The sequence below is a fragment of the Pyxicephalus adspersus genome, chromosome 8 (genome assembly GCF_032062135.1).
Source record: "Pyxicephalus adspersus chromosome 8, UCB_Pads_2.0, whole genome shotgun sequence".
Lineage (NCBI taxonomy): Eukaryota > Metazoa > Chordata > Amphibia > Anura > Pyxicephalidae > Pyxicephalus > Pyxicephalus adspersus.
Window position 1 is genome coordinate 45,224,231 of NC_092865.1, and position 20,556 is coordinate 45,244,786.

The following is a 20,556-nucleotide window of genomic DNA, read 5'->3' on the forward strand; positions in this document are numbered from 1 at the left end:
AAAATATTACAAATTTGAAATAAATGTGGTTTCAGTGGTCAATGTAATTCCCAGAATCAGATTTATCCTCTTGTGGGGTGGGGAGGAGACCTAACTATTTCTAAACTGCAGCAGAAAAAAAGGTCAGAGAGATGGAAGTAGAGGGAGAGAGGGGATAGCGAGAAGGAGGGAGAAGGGAGAGAGAGATGGAGGGGGAAAGAGGAGGGAGAAGACTGGGGGAGCATAGAAATAAGAGAGAGGGGTTAGAGAAAGGGAGGAGAGGTGGACATGGAAAGAGAGAGGGAAAAGGGGCAAAGAGAGTCCAAGGAAGAGGGGAGCGAAAAAAAGGGAGAGCAGGAAGGAAATGTGAGAGAAGGGGAGAGAGAAAGAATGAGGATGAAGGGGGAAATAGAATGAGTGGGAAAAGAGGGAGAGAGAGAGAGGGGGTGTTAGGAGACGGAATGGAGAGAGATGAGTGAGGATCTCTGCACTGTGACCTCAGTGTAATCTCTTTCTGCATCCTATTACTGTGGATCTTGTCCAGCAGCAGATTCCAGTTTCACATAGAGATGATATAATGCTGCCCCCTAGTGGTTATCACGCTCCAAGCCACAGTCTAGGTTGCCTTGTGGGAAATCTGGCCCTGGCAGAGATATCAGTCCTCTTTGCTGATAATCTCTTCCATTATTTGTATTGATCTGTATGAAGATAACATTATAAAATGATTGATTGATTATTGATTCACACCCATTGGTTCCTCCAGTTCTGCATTGTAACTGTTAATTATTCCGCCTGTGACGGCCACACCGGTGCTCTTATAAGGTCACATTGCTGGGCCCCGGTTATTACCAGGGAGTGCTGCAATGTATCCCCTGTATTTTCAGCCTTAGCGACCTGTTGTGCCAGGCCCCATACAGGGTCAGCGACCAATAGGAATGCATCAAAAACAAAGGAACTTATAGAGCCATTTATAGATATTTATCTAAATGACTCCCAAGGTCCCAAGTTAACCTATTGTTTCTGCCTGGACATAAAACCATAATATTCTTTTATTTGCCTCCTTTTTGGTTTATTAAATATTCCATCTGTTGATCCTACCAGAAATCTATTTATCCTATACCATTCTGTAGTCATCTGACAATTCTACACTTAAATGTCAAAGTAGTGCCCTGCCCAGGTCACCTCTGTGTACTACAAAACACCTAACCCCGGATTATAGGTGTGGGGGTGTTCTGTAGCGCTGTTCTGGGGTGACAATGCTGCTCTATCTATAGATTCAGTACAGTGAGTGTTGTCCCCATAGGACAGGAAGTGTATTATTGGCAGGATCGGTAAAAGATACAAAATAAATGAGGTCACCACATAAAGGGCCACATGTGGAAACATTGTTGTTGTGTTTGGGTGCTGAGGAGCTTACCCACTGCCTTGACACCCCATTGTGTATGATTCTAATCCTGCCAATTAGAAGTTGATCTGGGAATACAGAATAAAAAAATCTGATTCTATTGGCCTGTAGTTCTTAGCTCCACCCACTAGAGGTATCTGAATTTCATTATGCACAATGCTAATTAATGTTGAGGATTTGTAGGTTGGAGGGACTGAGGCCACTGGAAGGTGTATAAAACCCAGATAAGACAGTTACCCCTGCACTCTGTGGCCTTGGAATAGCTGTAGTATTTTCTGGATGATTTACCGACTGTCCCGTTTTTTTTTCCCCAGGCTGGAGAAGCTGCGTCACCAACTGATGCCAATGTACAACTTTGACCCAGCTGAGGAGCAGGAAGACCTGGAGCAGGAACTGCTGGAGCCCAACCGAGACCTTCAGCCCCAAGGAAAGGTACAGAAGACTTGATCCTGATATATATGAGCCCCCCCCCCCCCAACCAGCTGAATGTGGTTTATTCTTAATGTGTGAAGTTTGTGTATGGGAGGGGAATAGACAATACTATAATACTACAATAATACTCCCCGGTGATCCTGCCATGAAGGTCCTTGTTCATGTTATAGGGTGACGACAGTCCCCATAGTCTTCCCATGTTGTCACCGGACACAAAACCACTTTTCCTTAACATTGAAATATTTTCCTGTGTGTGAATAATTTTGGTGAATTTACAATCTGGGTGATCATGACATGACAGTGCCCCCTACATGACCGGAATCTGCTTTCATTTCAGGTTCTCCTGACCAGTCTGTGCCCACTGCAGAGACCCACCCGGCTGGTCTTCACGGACGTTGCCAATTCCATCAATGCCTGAGAAAGTTTCGGCACGGTGTGTGGTGAGACCGGAGGCTGTGTCACTGCAACACTACGTGCTGTTTGTATCATCATGGCCCCCTAAAAGATAAGTGCGGAGGGAGGGCAAGAGCACCCCCCGGAGGGCTTCCCACACGTCTGTTTCTCCAGGAGGAGCCTGAATTCACCTGGAGCTGCTTGAATCCTAGTGAGTACCCTGGGGACACGGCCGCCCGATGCACAGGAAGAGGACAACGTATTTTACACTGAGATGACAGCTGTCATGTGACCACACAGTGCTGTAACAGTGTATGCTGTCTGATTCTATCACAAAACAATGTGCCTGCACTGTGATGTATTCTGACAGTGTGGTAACAATGACTGTACACTAATCCACAACCAGTGCTGTAACTGTGCAACATGGTTGTATACTGGGTCCCCCACACAGTGCTGAAACTGTGCGTGGTGGCTGTATACTGGGTCCCCCACACAGTGCTGCAACTGTGCGTCCTGGCTGTATACTGGGTCCCCCACACAGTGCTGCAACACTGCGTCATGGCTGTATACTGGGTTCACCTCACAGTTCTGCAACAATGCAACCACGCTGTATACTGGGTCCCTCACACAGTGCTGTAACAGTGTATCATGGCAGTATACTGGGTCCCCCACACAGTGCTATAACAGTGCATCCTTTCTGTATACTGGGTCCCCCACACAGTGCTGCAACAATGCGTCATGGCTGTATACTGGGTTCACCTCACAGTTCTGCAACAATGCAACCACGCTGTATACTGGGTCCCTCACACAGTGCTGTAACAGTGTATCATGGCAGTATACTGGGTCCCCCACACAGTGCTATAACAGTGCATCCTTTCTGTATACTGGGTTCATCACACAGTGCTGTAACAGTGCATCCTGGCTGTATACTGAGTCCACCCCATAGTGCTGTAACAGTGCGTCCTGGCTGTATACTGGGTTCATCACGCAGTGCTGTAACAGTGTGTGCTGCCTGATTCCCTCACACTACATTGTGACTGCACTGTGACGGTGTATTCTGAGGGTAACACTGCGGAGCCTGTAAAAGTGAATCAATGACTGTACACTAATCCACCACACAGTGCTGTAACAGTGTATTCTACCAGTACACAATCTCCTCCGCACAGTGCTGGCTGCCCAATGACACTGTCACAATCTTCTGTCACACATTGTATTTTGGCTGTGCAGTTCTCCCATCACTCAGTGCTGTGTGCTCTGTATCAGTGTATTTTACTGTACAGTCACACAGTACCATCACACAGTGCTGTAACAGTGTATTCTGGCTGTATGGTGTACTTTCACTACACAGCAGCATCAGGAATATTGGGTCACCTGTACCGGGTCCCTGGTGTTTTCTGCTTGTTCAGCGCTCCGGCTGTTTCTCCTTCTCTGCACCATAATGCACTTTTGTTGCTCGCACTGCAGCGTCCATCCCTGCACACAAAAAGGTGGCGGTCTGTGATAGGCTGCTTGGGGTGTTGTATGATCGGTATCAGACATACATGAATATCACACAGTGTCAGTGATCTGCTCTGCACCCCCCAACACCCCCCGGGCAACTGAAGTGCAACTAACAGCATTGGTCACCAGGCATCCCAATGCAATGCCTTAGCCTGATGATGAAGCTGTGAGGACGGACTGTATATTGTACTCTGTATTGTGATTTGATCGTTACAAACACTCACACACTGTCACCCTAGAACTTCATCACCCTGAAGAGTACCTGTCAGTGATCTCTCTTAGCTGTCTCAGCTGAGGTTCTCATCCAGCACTGGATGGTGACAGTTCAATGGCAGTTCTTGGGGGCAGAGCAAAGCATTAGGGTGTCCCAGGCTCAATTTTCAGGAGGAAATCCCCCCCCCCCCCAAAAAAAAAGTCTAAATTCCAAAATGCAAGGTGGTGGCACATGAGGTTTATACTAAACAGCAGAGGGAGCCGGCAGTACCTGGAGCAGCCTTATTTTGTGTTTCATGTATTCCTACAGAAGGATTCCAGCTCTGAGGTCCGGAATTCACCTCTTCCAGTACCCAATAATCAGCCCTGGTAAAGGACCTGTCAAACCCCTAAACGTGTTGGATCTTTTACCACATGCATCTAAATAAATCCTTTGTGTGTTTTCAAGCTGTGTTTGCGGCCTGATGGAATTCCATGTCCCAGAAGAAGTATTGTTAGCCTTATCAGCGTTCAGTCATTTTAGTCTAGCACCCCATACTTCTTTGATTTGCAGTTTCGAGGAGTTGGGCAGTTGGGTCCATCAAAGAGTGTGGAGCAGTAGCCGGTAACAATGGCACTGACAGGTTCTCTTTAATCCTACAATCACACCTGATTACAAGATACAATAGTGTATAGACTTCCAGAAAGGTAATGTTGGCCAATCACACCAATCCGACATCATTTCTCTGTTTTAAATGTTTGTCATATTTGTAAATGTATTTCTTTAATGGTGCCACTTCTTTCATACTCATTTCCATATAAAATTGGAGACAAGCTGATTTTAATATCCTCTATATTGCAGCAAAGTAACTGATTGTAAACTCTAAATTCCACTGCATGGACTCCTTTAATGAAATGTGCTTGGAAAAAAATGACCTGGCTTTGTTTATCCATTACATGACGTATTATTTATTACACTGCTTTGTTTATAGGTCACATGACATTATTTATCAGTCACATGACTTGTTAAATTATTACACGGCTTTATTTCTCAATCACATGACATTATTACACGGCTTTGTTCATATGTCACTTGACATTATTGGTCACATGACTTGTTTATTTATTACATGACTTTGTTTATGGCTCACATGACATTGTTTAAAATTCACATTACATTACACAGCTTTGCTAATAGGTCACATGACATTACATGGCTTTGTTTATCAATTACATGTCATTATTACACGGCTGTGTTTATATGTCACATGACATTATCAGTCTCATTACTTGTTCATTTATTACACAAGTTTTTTAGGTTACATGATAATATTTATTAACCCCCTAACCGCTAAGCCCGTAATTTCTCGCACTAAATATTTTTGCTCTTTTGGATAACCCCGTATTTTTTCGCCTACACTAAAATCCCCACTTACCTGGTCCCGCTGTGCTAATCCAGCGTCGGTTCCGTGTTCCAGCGTCGGGTCCATGTTCCAGCGTCGTCCTCCAGCGTCGGGTGTCCCTCTCCTTAAAAGAAAAAGCCGGCCGGCTTAGAGGAGAAAGCCAGCTGGCTTTCTTTTCTAAGCCAGCCGGCTTCCTCTCCCTCCTCTCCCTGTCCCTATCCCTGTGCCTGTCACTGTCCAGCGTCGATCGCTGGACAAAAAAAAAAAAAAAATACTCTCCTTCTCCCTCCGCTCCTCCGGACACGTCTGTCCTCTTGGGTGTCCAGCTGGCGAGTGCAGAGACGATCACCGGGGTTTCCCGGTGACGTCGCTGCGTGCGTCGGCGCGGGAGGGAGGCGGGGCGGCAAATTCAAAATTTTGCATTGAGTTCCTTTGTATTGAACTCAATACAAAAAAGCTGTATTGAGTTCAATACAAAGAAATCCTTATATAATATATATATAATTGTATTATATATATATTATATAAGCTACTGTACATTACATTTTACACTTTTTTTTTATTTTACTTTTTTTAGTTTTTTTTAAAGATTTTTTTTTTTTTATGTTTTATAAAAAAAAAATTTAATTATTAAATTTATAAAATTTTGGACATATTTTGGTGAGTTATGCGGTAATTCGGTGAATTAGAGCCTACAATCCAAAATAAATTTCCATGCAAAAAATGTAACACTTTTTGCATGGAAGTTTGGAAAGAATTAGAATACCCGGCATTTGCGTACGCGTCCCTCGGCGATTCCTGATGATGCGCGTGCGTGCGCCCGTCGATGAGGGTCGTAGCGGAAAATTCAAATTTTTTGTATTGGATTTAATACAAAGTCCTGTATCCAATCCAATACAAAATAATAGAAAATATATTTATGTGGTTTTGTCTATAGGTATGTGACGGACACTAGGGAGGTGTTTTAGAAAAATATATTACTATACATTATACCGAATTATCGCATTTTCAGTATTTTTCATTTATTTATGTGTTCTTGTTTAAGCTGATTTTTGTGTTTTTCCTTTAATTTTATTAAAAGTTTTTTTTTTTTTTTACATGATTGTGTGTTTCAAACATTTTTTATATTCATGATATCTACTAGAACCCTATTCGGACATATTTCTGTAAGTTACAGGTCAAAAAATTTCATGAAAACCTGTGACGCTTTTGGAACAGAAATCTAGAAATCAGTGTAACGCTCAGGTGGTTAATCACATGACATTACTTGGCTTTGTTTATAGATCACATGACAATGTTTAATAATCACATGACTTTACATGAGTTTGGATATATGTCACACAACATTTTTTATCAGTAACATTACTTTTTTTTACACGACATTGTTTATAAGTCACATGACATTATTTAATAATCACATGACTTGTTTATTGTACGGCTTTAACCACCTGGGCGGTTAGCCCGCGCCTGGTTCTGGGTAAGATAACTTGCTACCCCGAACTAGGCTCTGGGTAGCTAAAAATATAAACACGCGTCACAATGCAATCCGATTGTCATACAACATTGTATGACCATCGAATTACAACTGAAAAAAAATACTTACCTTGTCCCCGCAGCTCCTCCGGACACGTCTGTCCTCTTCTGTCTTCATCCGGCGTGTGCAGTGACAATCCCTGGGGTTCCCCGGTGTTGTCGCTGCAAGCGTCGGTGCGGCGGAGCGGGAAATTCAAATAATTTTGTATTGAATTCAATACAAAAAGCTGTATTGAGTCCAATACAAAGAAAACTTTATATATAATATATATATAGTTGTATTATATATATATATATATATATATTATAAGCTGTACAGTTACATTACATTATTTCTGTAGGTTACCGGTCTACAATTTAAAAAAAAAAAATTTAATGAAAAACAGTGTACCGCTTTTAATACAGAAATCCAGACATCAGTGAAACGCCCAGGTGGTTAATTATAGGTCACATGACATTGTTTATTAATCACATTGAATTTTGTATTTATTACACAACTTTATTTATTACCAAACTCATGTCAGTGGACAGATGCTGCTGTATTTGTTCATATCACACATCTCTGCTTAGGCATCTAGCAGAGAGGTAAGTAATGGCATCTCCCATATCAATGGGATCATTCTCCCCGCACCACAACATCTAAAAAACAACCCAACACTTTCCGCTCTATTTTTTACTTTCCCTTAAAAAAAAGAAAACGAATCAAAATCTCTGACCCAGCTTGATTCTCCGCAGATCAAACACTAATTTTATAAAACCCGATATCAAAGAACGGCCCCAAGTACAGCCAAGCATTCTAACGCCGACACCAGAAGACCTCTCTAGGAAGGTTGGGGACAGAAATGCTTTTTGTCTTGCTGCATTCGCTGTTTTGTCTGGTTTTACTTCCCTTAATAAAAGTTTAAATAAAAGTGACGGATTGTGTGAAAATGTTGTATTCATTTGTAGCAAAGCTGGAAATTTGCTTTAACTCTACATTTCTTATATAGAAAAAATCTGAAGTACCGTCAACCTCAAATCCCAGATATCTTTTCAGCAATATCACAACACTGACAGGTGAAGGGATGACATTGGTGATCTGGGTACAATGGCCTCTGTCAAGGGGGAGGGCATATACAAGGTCTATGAGATAACGTGACTCATATAACAACTTTTATTTATTTATATGACAATTCTGTTTATCGCCTTCAATATTCTCTCCATTCATAACTAAGCACCAATGCCGTCTTGTTTCCCACTGGTGGAAGGTGAGGAGCAGATCAGTTTCTGATATCTGATGTTTTTTTCTTTCCTGCATCCATTGACTCAGAGCGTGTTCCTTTATTAACCGATTTCAATTTAGGAAAAAGAAACATTCTCAAGTTGCCAAATCTGGAGAATATGGAGGATGTTCCAGCATAGTAATGTGTTTGTGGGTCACAGAAAGTGCTGTGTGAGGAGCATTGTCCTGATGAAGAATGAGAACATTTTTCCACATTTCTGCCATCTTTTCCTGACTCTTTCTCTCAGCTTTGTCACAACTTCCTTATAATAATGTTGGGTCACTGTTGTGCCTTCTGGAACCCATTCTGCCAAAATGACGCCCTTCATGTCATAAAACACGATGCGTATGGCTGTGAATTAGGACTTTTTGATTCTTGGTGAAGAAGGTGTTTCCAGTGACTGTGGTTTTGTTTCAGGATCATACTGGAAGATTCGGGTTTCGGCACCAAGTGATGACATTATGAAAAAGTCCGGCTCCACATAAAGTTGCTTCAGAATGTCAGAGCAAATTTCCTGGCTGCTCTTTTTTTGCTCTGGTGTGAACTTTTACTAAAAATATAAACTTTTATACTCATGATTTCAGCACATCAGGGTAAACACAACGGCATTAAACGGTGACTGATAAACTAAATGTCAGAGAATGCCGGCATTTTTCCTGCATGTTTGAAGAAGTTTACACATTCATGGCAAGAGATCAGAATCATCTCACTGCTTTGTGATAGAAACACAGTCTCATTATTTTATAGACAGACCTTGTATTATGCAGCAAGTAAACAGTTCCTAGAGGTGATGAGTTGGAAACTGGAAAACAGATAAATGTTCAGATCTGATTGACAAGGAGCAAACTGTGATGGCTGTACGATGGGTCAGAGCAGCTCCAAGGACTTATGAGGGGTCTCCAGTATGTAGGAGATAGTACCCACCAAAAGTGATCCAAGGACGGACAACCGGTTATAATTGCCAAAGGGCCATGGGGGGAGAGGGAGGTTAGCCTATTTGGTCAAATCTCACAGAAGAGCTACTGCAGCACAGATTGCTGATGCATTTTATCCTGTCCATGATTGAAAGGTGTCATCACCTTGGCGTGCATTGCAGCTTGCTGTTTATTCAACTGCATAGGTGCACGCCAGGACCGTTCTGACCCAGTCCACCGCTCAAAGGAATATCTACAGTGGGCATGTGAGCATCAGACCTGGGCCATGGAAGAAGGTGGCCAGGTCTGATGGATTACATTTTCTTTCTGATCATACAGATGGTCAGTTGTGTCATTTACCTGGGGAAGAGATGGCAGCGGGGTGCATTATGGGAAGAAGACAGGGTGGCAGAAGCAGTGTGACTCTAAGAATCTTCTGCTATTGTCTTGGTGCCGATACCACAGGACACCTTCAGAGGTCCTGTGAAGTCCATGCTTGGATGGGTCCCAAGGGGGACCAGGGTGTGTGTGGTCATTGATTTGGGTAATTGGTAATTGGTGCATGCACCAGAATCAGTAGAGGGGCACATTTACTGTCTATAAATAGCTTGGACCCTTTTACTTTTCATTAATATCCCTCTGAACCCCACAATCTGGTGAACATTTTGCAGCCTCTCACCTTTGCAAGAACAGAACAATAATTTAATAGAGAGGATTCCCAACAGACGCCCAATCTAGATCGTCAAAGCCTTAGACACAATCCCTACAACACAATAATCCAATGAAAGGACCAGAAGGGTGTTTTATAGCAGACATCGAGGTTCAGGAAGGTTCTCTTTATATTTTTGCATAATTTAGTCCTTTGATTCCACACGCGGGAGAAGATTAAAGGATTCATTTTCTGCTACGCGGATTCTTGAAAAAATTAAATCAAAATTTTTTTCACTTTTTCAGCCTCTTCAAGATCTAACCATTCCAACACTAATTGAATATCTTAAAAGTGTCTGGCAGCTGAGGAGGCTTAGATTCACCCAGCACAGGCATACATCCTCCTCCAGCAATACTATTACCTCTGATGGAGAAGAATGGAGGACATGCCAGAACTTCTCATTGAGGAGATTTAATCTATAGGTGAATTTCTGATGCAGCATGCCTATGTAATGTGCCTCCATTGAAAGCTCATGTGACAACATAGGATAACAAATGTGAGACAGGAACAGAGCTTTGTCACCTGATAACAGAAGAAGAGTCCTGAACAAGGACTTTCACGGATGATGTACACAGCCTATTCAGCTCTGGCAGCCTCAAATGCTACTTTTCAATATTAACAATCAGGCTGTTTGAGATGAATACCACTGATCTCCATTTTAACCTATGGCGTTTACTATCAAAGTAATGAATGCTGTCTGGCTATCTGTAGAATGGCAATCATGCTGATGCCACAGTTACAATACCACCACCAGTAAATAGAATTGATCACCATTTCAATACTGAAAATGCTGAATATGTCAGCTGTTATTTTTATGGGTCAATGCACTACAGCCATGATTTTTGCAGAACCAGCATAAACACCATCTTTATGCATGTGACCCATGTGTATTAGGGCATTCATAGGATTCTGGGTACAGTGCATAGATATGAGAAGACTTCAAGAGGGATAAACTGCTACAGAGAATAATTTCAAAAAGTCTTCAAAAAGTCCCTGTACAGGGTCCCGCCATTGGTTTTCATGGATGACACCTGATAAAAGATAATTCATATACACAGAACATAGACTTGTATGTTCTTATAATACAGGGAATGTTGTATTCCTTGCAAAATATGAATCTTTATAAGTAATAACATTGTAGATTTGGTAATATTTGTAATATCCAAAGATATTAGGAGGTTAGAAGGATTTTTTTATTCCTTTGGAACAATTATACATTTGTTTGCCTTCCTCTGGATCAGCTTCAGGTTTAGGAGTGTAACTGAAGGGCTGTTCAGATAATTCTGCTGCCTTTTCAATGGGTGTTATTTCTCTGCATTTTTTGCATTAATGTGCATTGTGGTAATGCAGCCATCTTGCTTTCAATGCCGCAGCGCAGATTAGTTTATATCTGAACACCGTTGACTGCAACACACAACATTTAGTTTAATATGTTATAATGTTTTAATATGTGGAAACATGCATATTTTATAGTGTGTTTCTGCAACAACTGGGTCTGAATAGATCTCCAATATAACTAGGAACTATTGTATGCTTTTACATTTTTCCCCACCATCATCAGCACACAGTCACAAGTGAGTCTAACACAATGCATATGTGTATTGCCTTTCATTCTTAATTACACCTTATCCCACATATACAGCTCTGTGCATTGTGGTGGGCTCTGTTGCCTGAAATAGCTCAGGTGCTAATTTTTTAAGTCGTAGTAAGATTTGAAGGCACTTTCAGTGTTAATGTGTTCTTGTTACAGTGCAAACCCCCTCACTCCCCATCCCACTTAGCTCTTCACCAGGGCAAAAAGCCAAAATAATAAGGTGGATGAATAAACTGCAGTGATATCTGTGACCACCAGGTGTCAGTACTGCACAATGCACTTACAGCTATACACAGTTCTATGTAATAAAATGAGTGCTGTAAAGGGGATGTACAGAGAATATGGAGAGGATGTATTGACTCCCCCCCATGCTGATCCATTAGCTTCAGTACTTAACCAAGAAAAGGGTGCTGCAGTTTAGCTCACACTGCATGCCTAATAAAAAAAGTATCATTTAGATAATTTCAGGTATTGTAAGGTTTTATTTATTCTTATCTGCAGCAAAGTTTCTCACTCACCACTGAATCTGAACAGTGTTTGTGGATGGGGATAAGGAAGACTGCTTGTAGATTTCCATATAAATACCGGAGATGGAATAAGGAAGGATGGGGCCCCAAAACATGCAGTTAGTTTAATTGCCTTCCCCTGCAAAATTGACCCTAGACTCTATTAAGGACAAATGACTATGATAGGGTCATTAGATTGTGAGCTCCTTTGAGGGACAGCTAGTGACATGACTATGGACTTTGTACAGTGCTGCGTAATATGCTGGCGCTAAATAAATATTGTGTAAAATTAATAATGGGGTCCTAGGCATTGTAGCAGCTTTTAGGAGCCCATAAACGTCTATATTGCGATTAGGCATGTGTTACTGTGCACATAACTGCAGTGTGTAAGGCACATAACATGCATCGGTGTGTTGCAGGGCTATTCATTTTGATTGGCACCCCAATAAATAAGGCAATGCACCTGCATTGTAGAGTGCCACGCGTTAACGAATGCATGCAATATTGCACCACAAAGTGAAGGGTCCTCACTGATATTGAAAAGGATTGTAGTAGGCACAGATAGATGCCCCATTTGTCTGTACTGGCATTGACCAATCAGAGACAGACAGAGGCAAAGCTTTGACCTATGAAGGTTACAGTGGGGCCCCTAAATATCAATGGGGTCCTTGGCCTCTGCCCAGGTTGCCTTGAGGGTAATCTGTTTCTGCTGAACATACAGTATATTCATGGTTCATACACAGATATTTCTGTTCTATGTTTCACCAGTAGCCTACTATATCGGGACGTTGGCTAATTATTGGCCTCTCAGATACGGCGCTGGCTATAAGCCCTTTGTGGCTTTCCCTCGGTCACGGATCAGCGATCTCTAAACAGAATGATTAGCCGTAGTGATGGAGACATATAACGCGGGATTTCATACAGCAGATGTGGCGGCAGTAAAAATCTATGGATTTAAGGCCCAATCGGTAAAGCAGTCAGTCATGTCAGATTCAGCGGCTGGATACGCCAGCACTCTAGGGTCTCGTTAGCTGGGTCGTTCCAGCTGCAGCCACGGGGTGGCACTTTAGATTCGCCCTTACCGTCTGCAGCGGAATTAATGCGCAGAATTGTTTATCAGTTGCAGTTATTCTTCAAGTGTTGTGAAAGGAGATGGCAGAGAGGAGTAAATTAGCTATTTCAAGATGGATGGCAGCAAGGAGAGCTCTTAAATTAAAGTGCACCTGTTGCCTCCTCTCCGTGGAAGTTGACATTTCTTGAAAATAAATAAAAATCTGTCAAAGCAAAGGAGGCCGACGGTATGAAAGGAATTCATTATTGGTGCCTATTTTTGTAAAATTGTATACAGAATGACATAATCCATAGGTAAGTATAGGCTGCATTTTTAGTGATGTCATTGTTCTCTAGTGATTGGATAGGCTGCATTTTCAGTGATGTCATTGTTCTCTAGTGATTGGATAGGCTGCAATCTCAGTGATGTCACTGGTCTCTAGTAATTGGATAGGCTGCATTCTCAGTGACCTCACTGATTTCAATTGATTAGATAGGCTGCATCCTCAGGGGTTTGTGCCATAGTACAATCTCTGGAGATCAGTGCTGGGTATTATTTTCACGTATTGCCCCTGGATTGCAGAGGAATGTAATATATAGAGACGTAGCCCTGACTTCGCAGCGGGTTGCAGCTCTGCACCTGACTCTTCATCATCAGAGAGGCAGTAATAATTATCCCGCTCATTAAATGTGACAAATGTTGATGCCTCCTGTTGGCCTCTTATGAGATACCCGGATAATTAGTTGTCTTTACACGTCACTAATTGGCACTAGAGCACTTTATTAAAGAGGACAGGGGGGGGGGGGGGGGTGCAGTGTAGCGTGCTGACATCTCTGTCTCCGTCCCTCTTCTATAACCTGAATATCCAGGTTTGGGGTCTTTACCCAATGTGTGCTGCTATATCCCTCTATCTGCTGCTCACATTTTCTGTTATTTCCCTTGCTTTTTGTATCATCTTTATTGCTATAAAGAAAAATACAACAATCTGTTTCTAGTGCCTTTTGCTTTGTCTCCCCCTCATAGCTCCATAGTCTCTCCTTGGGTATATATATAAAATGTTTTATTTACCTTTTAAAATGGTTTCTTTCATTCACTTTGATGTGGTTTCCCACCAACCACCCTTATCCCCCCACACCACCCTCCCTCCCCTCTCCCTGCACCTTTTACTTCTCTATCCTCTCCACCCTCCTCCTCTCTTCTCCCCTTCTTCCTCTTTCTGTCCTCCCCTTTCTCTCCATTTTATCCCCCCCTCACCCAAGTTGGACCTCTGTGTCTACATACAGATCTGTGGTCATTACTCTGCAGATATTTTATCACTTACTACTATGAGCTTCACCCCCCCCCCCCCCCCCCATTACCAATAGCAGATCAAATGTTTTTATCCAAATCATTCAAGTTAGTTTTGGGAACATTCCTTGTACAAAATATAAATTGTATCAAAATGAGTTATGGACATCCAAATTCTCTCCTTAAAATGGCGACCAGAAAGAGCTTTCTAGAACTCAACCCATACCACAACAATAACACTGGTCAGTAAACATTTTCTTGCCAAACAGATTGAAGTCATTTTAGGTTATGTTTGATGCACAGATTCCAAATACGGTATTGATTTTGCTAGATTGGCTCTAGATTTTGGAATAATGACCTCAATAATAACCAATAGAAAACTAATGAACATGAAAAGTAAGCGAAATTAAACTGGATATGCCTACGTATACAAAATTAAAATTTTGAAATATGTCAATATATTTCAAATTAAAAATATGTCAATATATATAAAATTTTGAAATATGTCAATATATTTTATATTCAGTATATTTACAGAACTAATCACAAAGAACTAATTGAAAAACTCAGTTTGTATGATTTCCTTTAATGCTGATCAGGACAATCGCGTTGAAGGCTCCAGCAGTAGTCTGCCATCATGTGTCTATCCCATCTGTCCTGATACCTTTCTTCCATCACCTTTATATCTTGATGGAACCTCTCCCATCTGAAATCACCAAGGTTTTTTGGAAATGTTTGCAAATGGCTATGGAGATAATGACCCTTTATACTCATAGAAGCACACAATTTTTAAAGTTTAAGAGCAAGTTATGTACCAGTTCTTCATAATTTTGTGCTTTATGGTTACCCAAGAAGTTCCTGACAACCATGACATAGCTGTGCCAGGCAGGCTTCAGTATCAGTCATGTAACTTGTGAAATTTTAATAATTTATCAGTTTCCAAATTTGGGGTCCATCAAAGATTCCTGCTTTTAATTTTTCAGTACTCAATCAGGGAAGAATCTACAAATGTATTTGAAGCAATCACCATCCTTGTTCAGAGCTCTAACAAATTGCTTCATTAATCCCAACTTTATGTGTAGTGGAGGGAGAATTATTTTTTCTTTGTCAGCCGTTGGATTGGTAATGATGTTTGCTGCACCTTTTTTCATGTTTTCCCTTGGAGGTCATGTCACTTTTTTCCAGTGATCCTGCTTTGCTCTACTATCCCACAAGCAGATGAAACATGTGTACTTTGTGTATCCACTTTGTCCAAGTTCACCATTGTTCATGATAGCAAAGCTTTTGTAAGACCATTTTGATATTTTGATATTCTTCTTGAAGTTTTGTTGAGTGACCAATTGGAATTAATGCATAGCAGTTGGCGTTATGCAGTAAAACAGATTTCAAACTTCAAATGGAACTATGAAAAGCCACCAGTCTTCTGCTCAATATTCTGGTACTCCCATATGGGCTAGTAGTCCAGGGATGTTACAACAGTACACAAAGTCTCTATCTTCACTGAAATATGGTAGAAGTGTCACCTCTCTTGTCCTATAAACCGTTAACTTCTGGTCTGGCACAGGTCGTCTTGCTGATTCCAAATCAGGGTACTCCCACTTAGTTTTCTTGTAACGATTGAAACCTTTTACATTCACAGCACAAAAATAATCATTATGAAGATTTTGGGGCTCTCTCTCTCCCACTTTTCAGTTTTCCATTTTTCCACTGACGTAGACACTCTACACAAGTTTTGCATACCATATGGGGAGCCCAGTACTTATCTTGGTCCCCCAGTTTAATACCAAATTATGCAAGATATGCTTGTTTCACAAATTCTTTAATGTTTCTTCTCTGTTTTTGCTGAGAATATTCACCACAAATGTAGCAAATTACTTTAAGGTAATTTAAATAGCTTCTTCTTGAAGGACTCATATTTCTGTAAAAAAAAGAAAATGTATGAATAAAAAGAAGGCAAATACAAATTTAATGAAAATAATGCTACATTTATTACATAAAATGCAAAACATTTGTGTAAATAAAGATTGATAATAATATGCTGTGTTAACATTTGTTGTTGGTAAAATTATCTATTCTGATTCCTGTATCACAAGAACTAGAGCCAATTCAATGAAACTGGTGTCATTTCTGGATTCAGTAGACCTTAAATACACTAAATATATTAAAAAATCCTTGGCAACTGAAAATATTTTTTTTGTTCAGCTGTGATATTCATTTGGGGGCATTACAGTGTCAGCTCCTCTTTACAAAGACGGATGGGCCTAGCTCACTGTACAGCACTGCAGTATATGTCAGAAATATAAAAATGTATAATAATAGCGTGTGACTGTGGGGAGACATTAGAGTGTCAGCTCCTATGTACAGAGACTGATGGGCTATATCAATACAGAGGAAAAGATGTAATATGCAGAAATAAAAGTGATTTCTTTTAGCACTTGGACATGCCATGGAGGGACATGCACGCAAAATGCAGGATGTCCCTAGAAATTAAGGCGAGTTGGTGACTGTGCTAATAACGGGGCTGATCTATTATTGCGTCTCCCTGCGTCCTTTTCCTGCCCGCCATGCCATTACAGAAGTATTAAGCTTGCCCCCTCTGCCCTCTGAATTTAGGACTAGAGTCACTGTGTCCATCGGCATGCCGCATCCCGCTGTGATGAGAGCTGTTACATCTCCAGCACCGGATTCCTGGCGGAAACCTCCAATATGCAATGAGAGGAATAATTATCCCCCACATACTGCCGGTCAGCGTACTGAGAATAATAAGAATTTCTCATCTCATCCACTCCTATCTGCTGCCGCGTTCTTCTCTCTTTGTTTGATCACTTCACTTCTTTTAAATTTATCTGTGCCTGATTCTGGCTGGAGCTGGGCTTATTAAACATTCACAATTACGTGACATCCACCTAACTGCAGACAGTCAATGAAGTCAGGAAATTTTAGGATAGAAAAGTTTTTTTGAAAAGAAAGAAAATGTCAATTGGAAGAAAAAAAAATATCACAGCTACCGGTATAACACAGCTATATCACAATGTCAGGTGAATTGCACAAAGAGCTGTCACCAAAGTGCTCCCCTGACCGTGCCTTATGTGTTCAGGCATCATCCAGGGTCACTTATCTACTTTCTGAACCAGGCTGCTTAGGGCTATATTTACTGTATAAAATATTCCCCTTTCAATTCGCTCATAAAATTATTTTCTTTCCTATTCATTTTTCTGTTGTGACAGCTGTGCACTTTTGAGGATTGGCCACTAGGTGGCAGAACAAATCATTGTTTTAATAGGAGATCAGTAGAGAGATCTGACCATCTCTCCAGTTTCAGAAGAATTGACTGGGGGAATAATTTATAAAAAAGCCCTTAAAAATAAAAAGTTACAAGGTTGCAATCTGATTACTGGGGGAGAATAGACTTAGAAAATGCTATTTCCTGCCTGACTGATGTAATTTAAGCCTAGACAAAGTCGCCAAGTGGAGATCAGAGATGGCTTTTGAATGATAACAGGTGAAAATTTGATGCTGTGGAATTTATTGATACAAATTGTTTTCTGACAGGCCATCAGTAGGAGGCACCACAACACATAGAGGTGGCAGTGCAGTTGGGTTGTCTGCCAGGCACACCACGCTTTTGGGTTGATAAAGTAACACATGTAATAATGAAGATGAACTTTAAAGTTCCATAATCCAACCAATCAGCTGCTTTATTTCAGCTCTGTAAGTGGTGCCCAGGGTTGGCAGTTTTTGCTTAAAATGATGTCACACTTCTTTCCATTCCCATTGAATATTCCAAAATAATTCCTCACCTTTAAACATGCTCCTGGGATCCTCATATCATGGTTCCATTATTTCCTGTCTGATGAGTTATATTGTGCCGGAATCGGCGTTGCCGCTGAATCAGTAGAATAAAAATAAATAACTGTAACCGAACTCCCGGGAAAGTTCCACTTAATTTTTCCATTTAATTCTTTCACATCGACAGAGCTGCCAGCCAGCGAGGGCGTCCGCCATGAATCCTATTGCTTGTTTTTTTTGTGTTCCTGCACGTTAATTGCCATCACACTGTGCGGCAGAGCTGAAGAGCTGCCGATAGAACAGGAAGGAAGGAAACAGGCCGTTCTTAGGCTCAGGCTGCTCACTTCACCACCGAATGCCTGAGTGGCGACATTATATGCGACGGCTCAAAAACAACTATTTTCATCTTTGTTTGGTTGTGACCACACCATGCCAGGTATAAAGTATTCTGAATAATGGTTTCCGGTATATAATGCATGCTTTTTATAGAAATGAGAGAATTGGAGTAACACCCCCCCCCCCCAACCAAAATGGCAGCAATATGGAGAGAGGGACCAGAGCCACAATATTAGTGGCTTCATTGATGACATTGGCCAAATAATGATGTAATTTCATGTGTTTCACTTTGGAAAATACAAATGAAGAATCATTATTGGTGCTTAGTGACCTCATTGAAGGTTGAACTTCCCACCATTGACTGCCACCAATTCTTCCTATCCAATAATTCCCAGTAAGGGCCCATAGAGCCAGTTACCAGGACAGATTTCCCCTTTTTGCATTAGGGATTAGCAGAGGCAGAGTATAAAAAAGTTGCCAACCTTTCAGATTTTATGTCCTTCATCAGGGACAATTCTCAAAGATTAAAGGATGAGTTATGCTGGGAAAGGGTCCCTTAGTGCAGTCCACATAGTAACAAAAAGCTGGGCATAAATGGCTCATTCACATTATGTCAGGTTTGCAATTCTAGCATTGCCTCTCAACACTCGGCTCGGTAGGGATAATGCTTGGATTCGATCCCGCAGCACACAAATTTTTTTCTGATTGACATTTTCTATTTCCATGAAATTCAAGCAAAACTGCTTTACAGGATTTTTCTTCTAAGTGAATGTTCCTTGGATGCTATTTTCACCTTGTGTTCTTTGATCCCTTAAGTGGAAGATTTGTTTCCACTCTCAATTTACTTTGGCAAACTTTAAAGAATGTGAATATTGGATGGGCTGAACCCTTCACAAACGTCACCCAGGCATAATCACCCTCTACACGTCAGCAGGTCCCTGATTCATCCTCCGTTGATGTGAAGGTCATTGTCACCATCAGATGGGTATTGTGGCAGAACCCAAAGCTGGAACAATTCATCCAATTCAAAGCAAATATTGAGCCATCTGACATTATCCAGTATATCTCAATCTATAGCTGGTCTGAGTCTTCATACAATATTTACATATAAATAAATATAAATCAAATCACCCAGAACGACCATCCCCAACCAGGAGTCCATGGAATCCTGGGGCTCATGCAAAGCTTGCTGGGGGCTCCTGGAGCTGTGATTGGATTTTTAGGTGTTTGCAAGGTCGCATTATGACCACCACTACAGGCGGGGTGTTCTTTCAAGTTGCCACCAATGTCGGGGGCTTTTTTTCCTATGATTATTATTAATGATGTATTTAGAAAATGTTTCCTAAGATGTGAAAATATTTTGAGAGGTTTCGAAAGCTGACCTGAACCCTATGAATGCAGCTTGGTTGGAAGGATCTGTCAATGTCGCTTTTAGAGAATGGAATGTAAAATGAAAAACAGAGGAAGATAAATCCAAGATAGTGGGGACAGTGGGGGAAAATAGAGCAATGTCACTCCAGTCTGCTAAATGTGTTATGTCTCTGACTGTCTCCAGTATGTCTGCAGTCTCTGACCATCTTGTGTAATATATTTGCTGTATCTAATCCTCTCCTGTAGTATATTTGCAGTCTCTAATTATCTCCTGTATTATATTTGTCTGCAGTCTCTGGCCATCTCCTGTAGTATGTCTGCAGTCTCTGACAGTCATCTGTAGCCTTACATTAACTGAATATTCTGTGTGGCCCCTGTGGTGATATCAGGGGCTGCACATGGGGGCCCTATATTTATGGGACCACCATCAGTATATACTATAAATTCATCCAATAGGTCACCCTTCTCCAGCACCCTTCTACCCCCTCCACGTGCTGCCTTCTTTATGCCTCTCATGAGGTCTGGGATTGAGGAGGTGCAGCCAGTCTGATGTCTCCTTTATCCAGTAATTGGAAGTGATTGGAGCGATGCCTGCGGACCTGACTAATGGAGCCCGGCTCCTCTTGTAACAACATCAATTATCAGCCTGTGTCATTTGTGTCTACAATAAGAGGCCAATTTACATATGCAGAAAAGCTTCTCATGTCTTTCATTCCATAATGAGGGATAATGATTCCAGTCTGCTGTGCATAGGAGACCCAGGAAGGCAGCGCACAGGCCTCCAGCAGTGGCAGTAGCCGGAATAGAGGTGCTCATAGTGCACTCACCCATATGGACGTAAACTGAAATCTAATTGGTCGTGGGGGTTACTTCTACGCCAACAAGGTCATTTCACTGCTT

At 41.4% G+C, this 20,556-nt stretch overlaps 1 protein-coding gene and 1 long non-coding RNA gene across 2 annotated transcripts in view; one reads left to right on the plus strand and one right to left on the minus strand.

The window, feature by feature from the left end:
• Window positions 1-7,752, plus strand: part of C8H3orf18 (chromosome 8 C3orf18 homolog) — a gene marked incomplete in the record, with an annotated part of 13,401 nt that extends 5,649 nt beyond the window's left edge. The window contains 2 exon segments of the mRNA XM_072420372.1: window positions 1,699-1,816; window positions 2,154-7,752. Of these exon segments, the coding sequence (XP_072276473.1) occupies window positions 1,699-1,816; window positions 2,154-2,234 (199 nt within the window).
• Window positions 7,753-14,649: 6,897 nt separating this feature from the next.
• On the minus strand, window positions 14,650-18,268 carry LOC140336230 (uncharacterized). Its single transcript, XR_011921843.1, has 2 exons — window positions 17,961-18,268; window positions 14,650-16,078 (listed from the first exon to the last, which is right to left on the minus strand). It is a non-coding gene; the product is annotated as an uncharacterized lncRNA (long non-coding RNA).
• Between the last annotated feature and the right edge of the window lie 2,288 nt (window positions 18,269-20,556).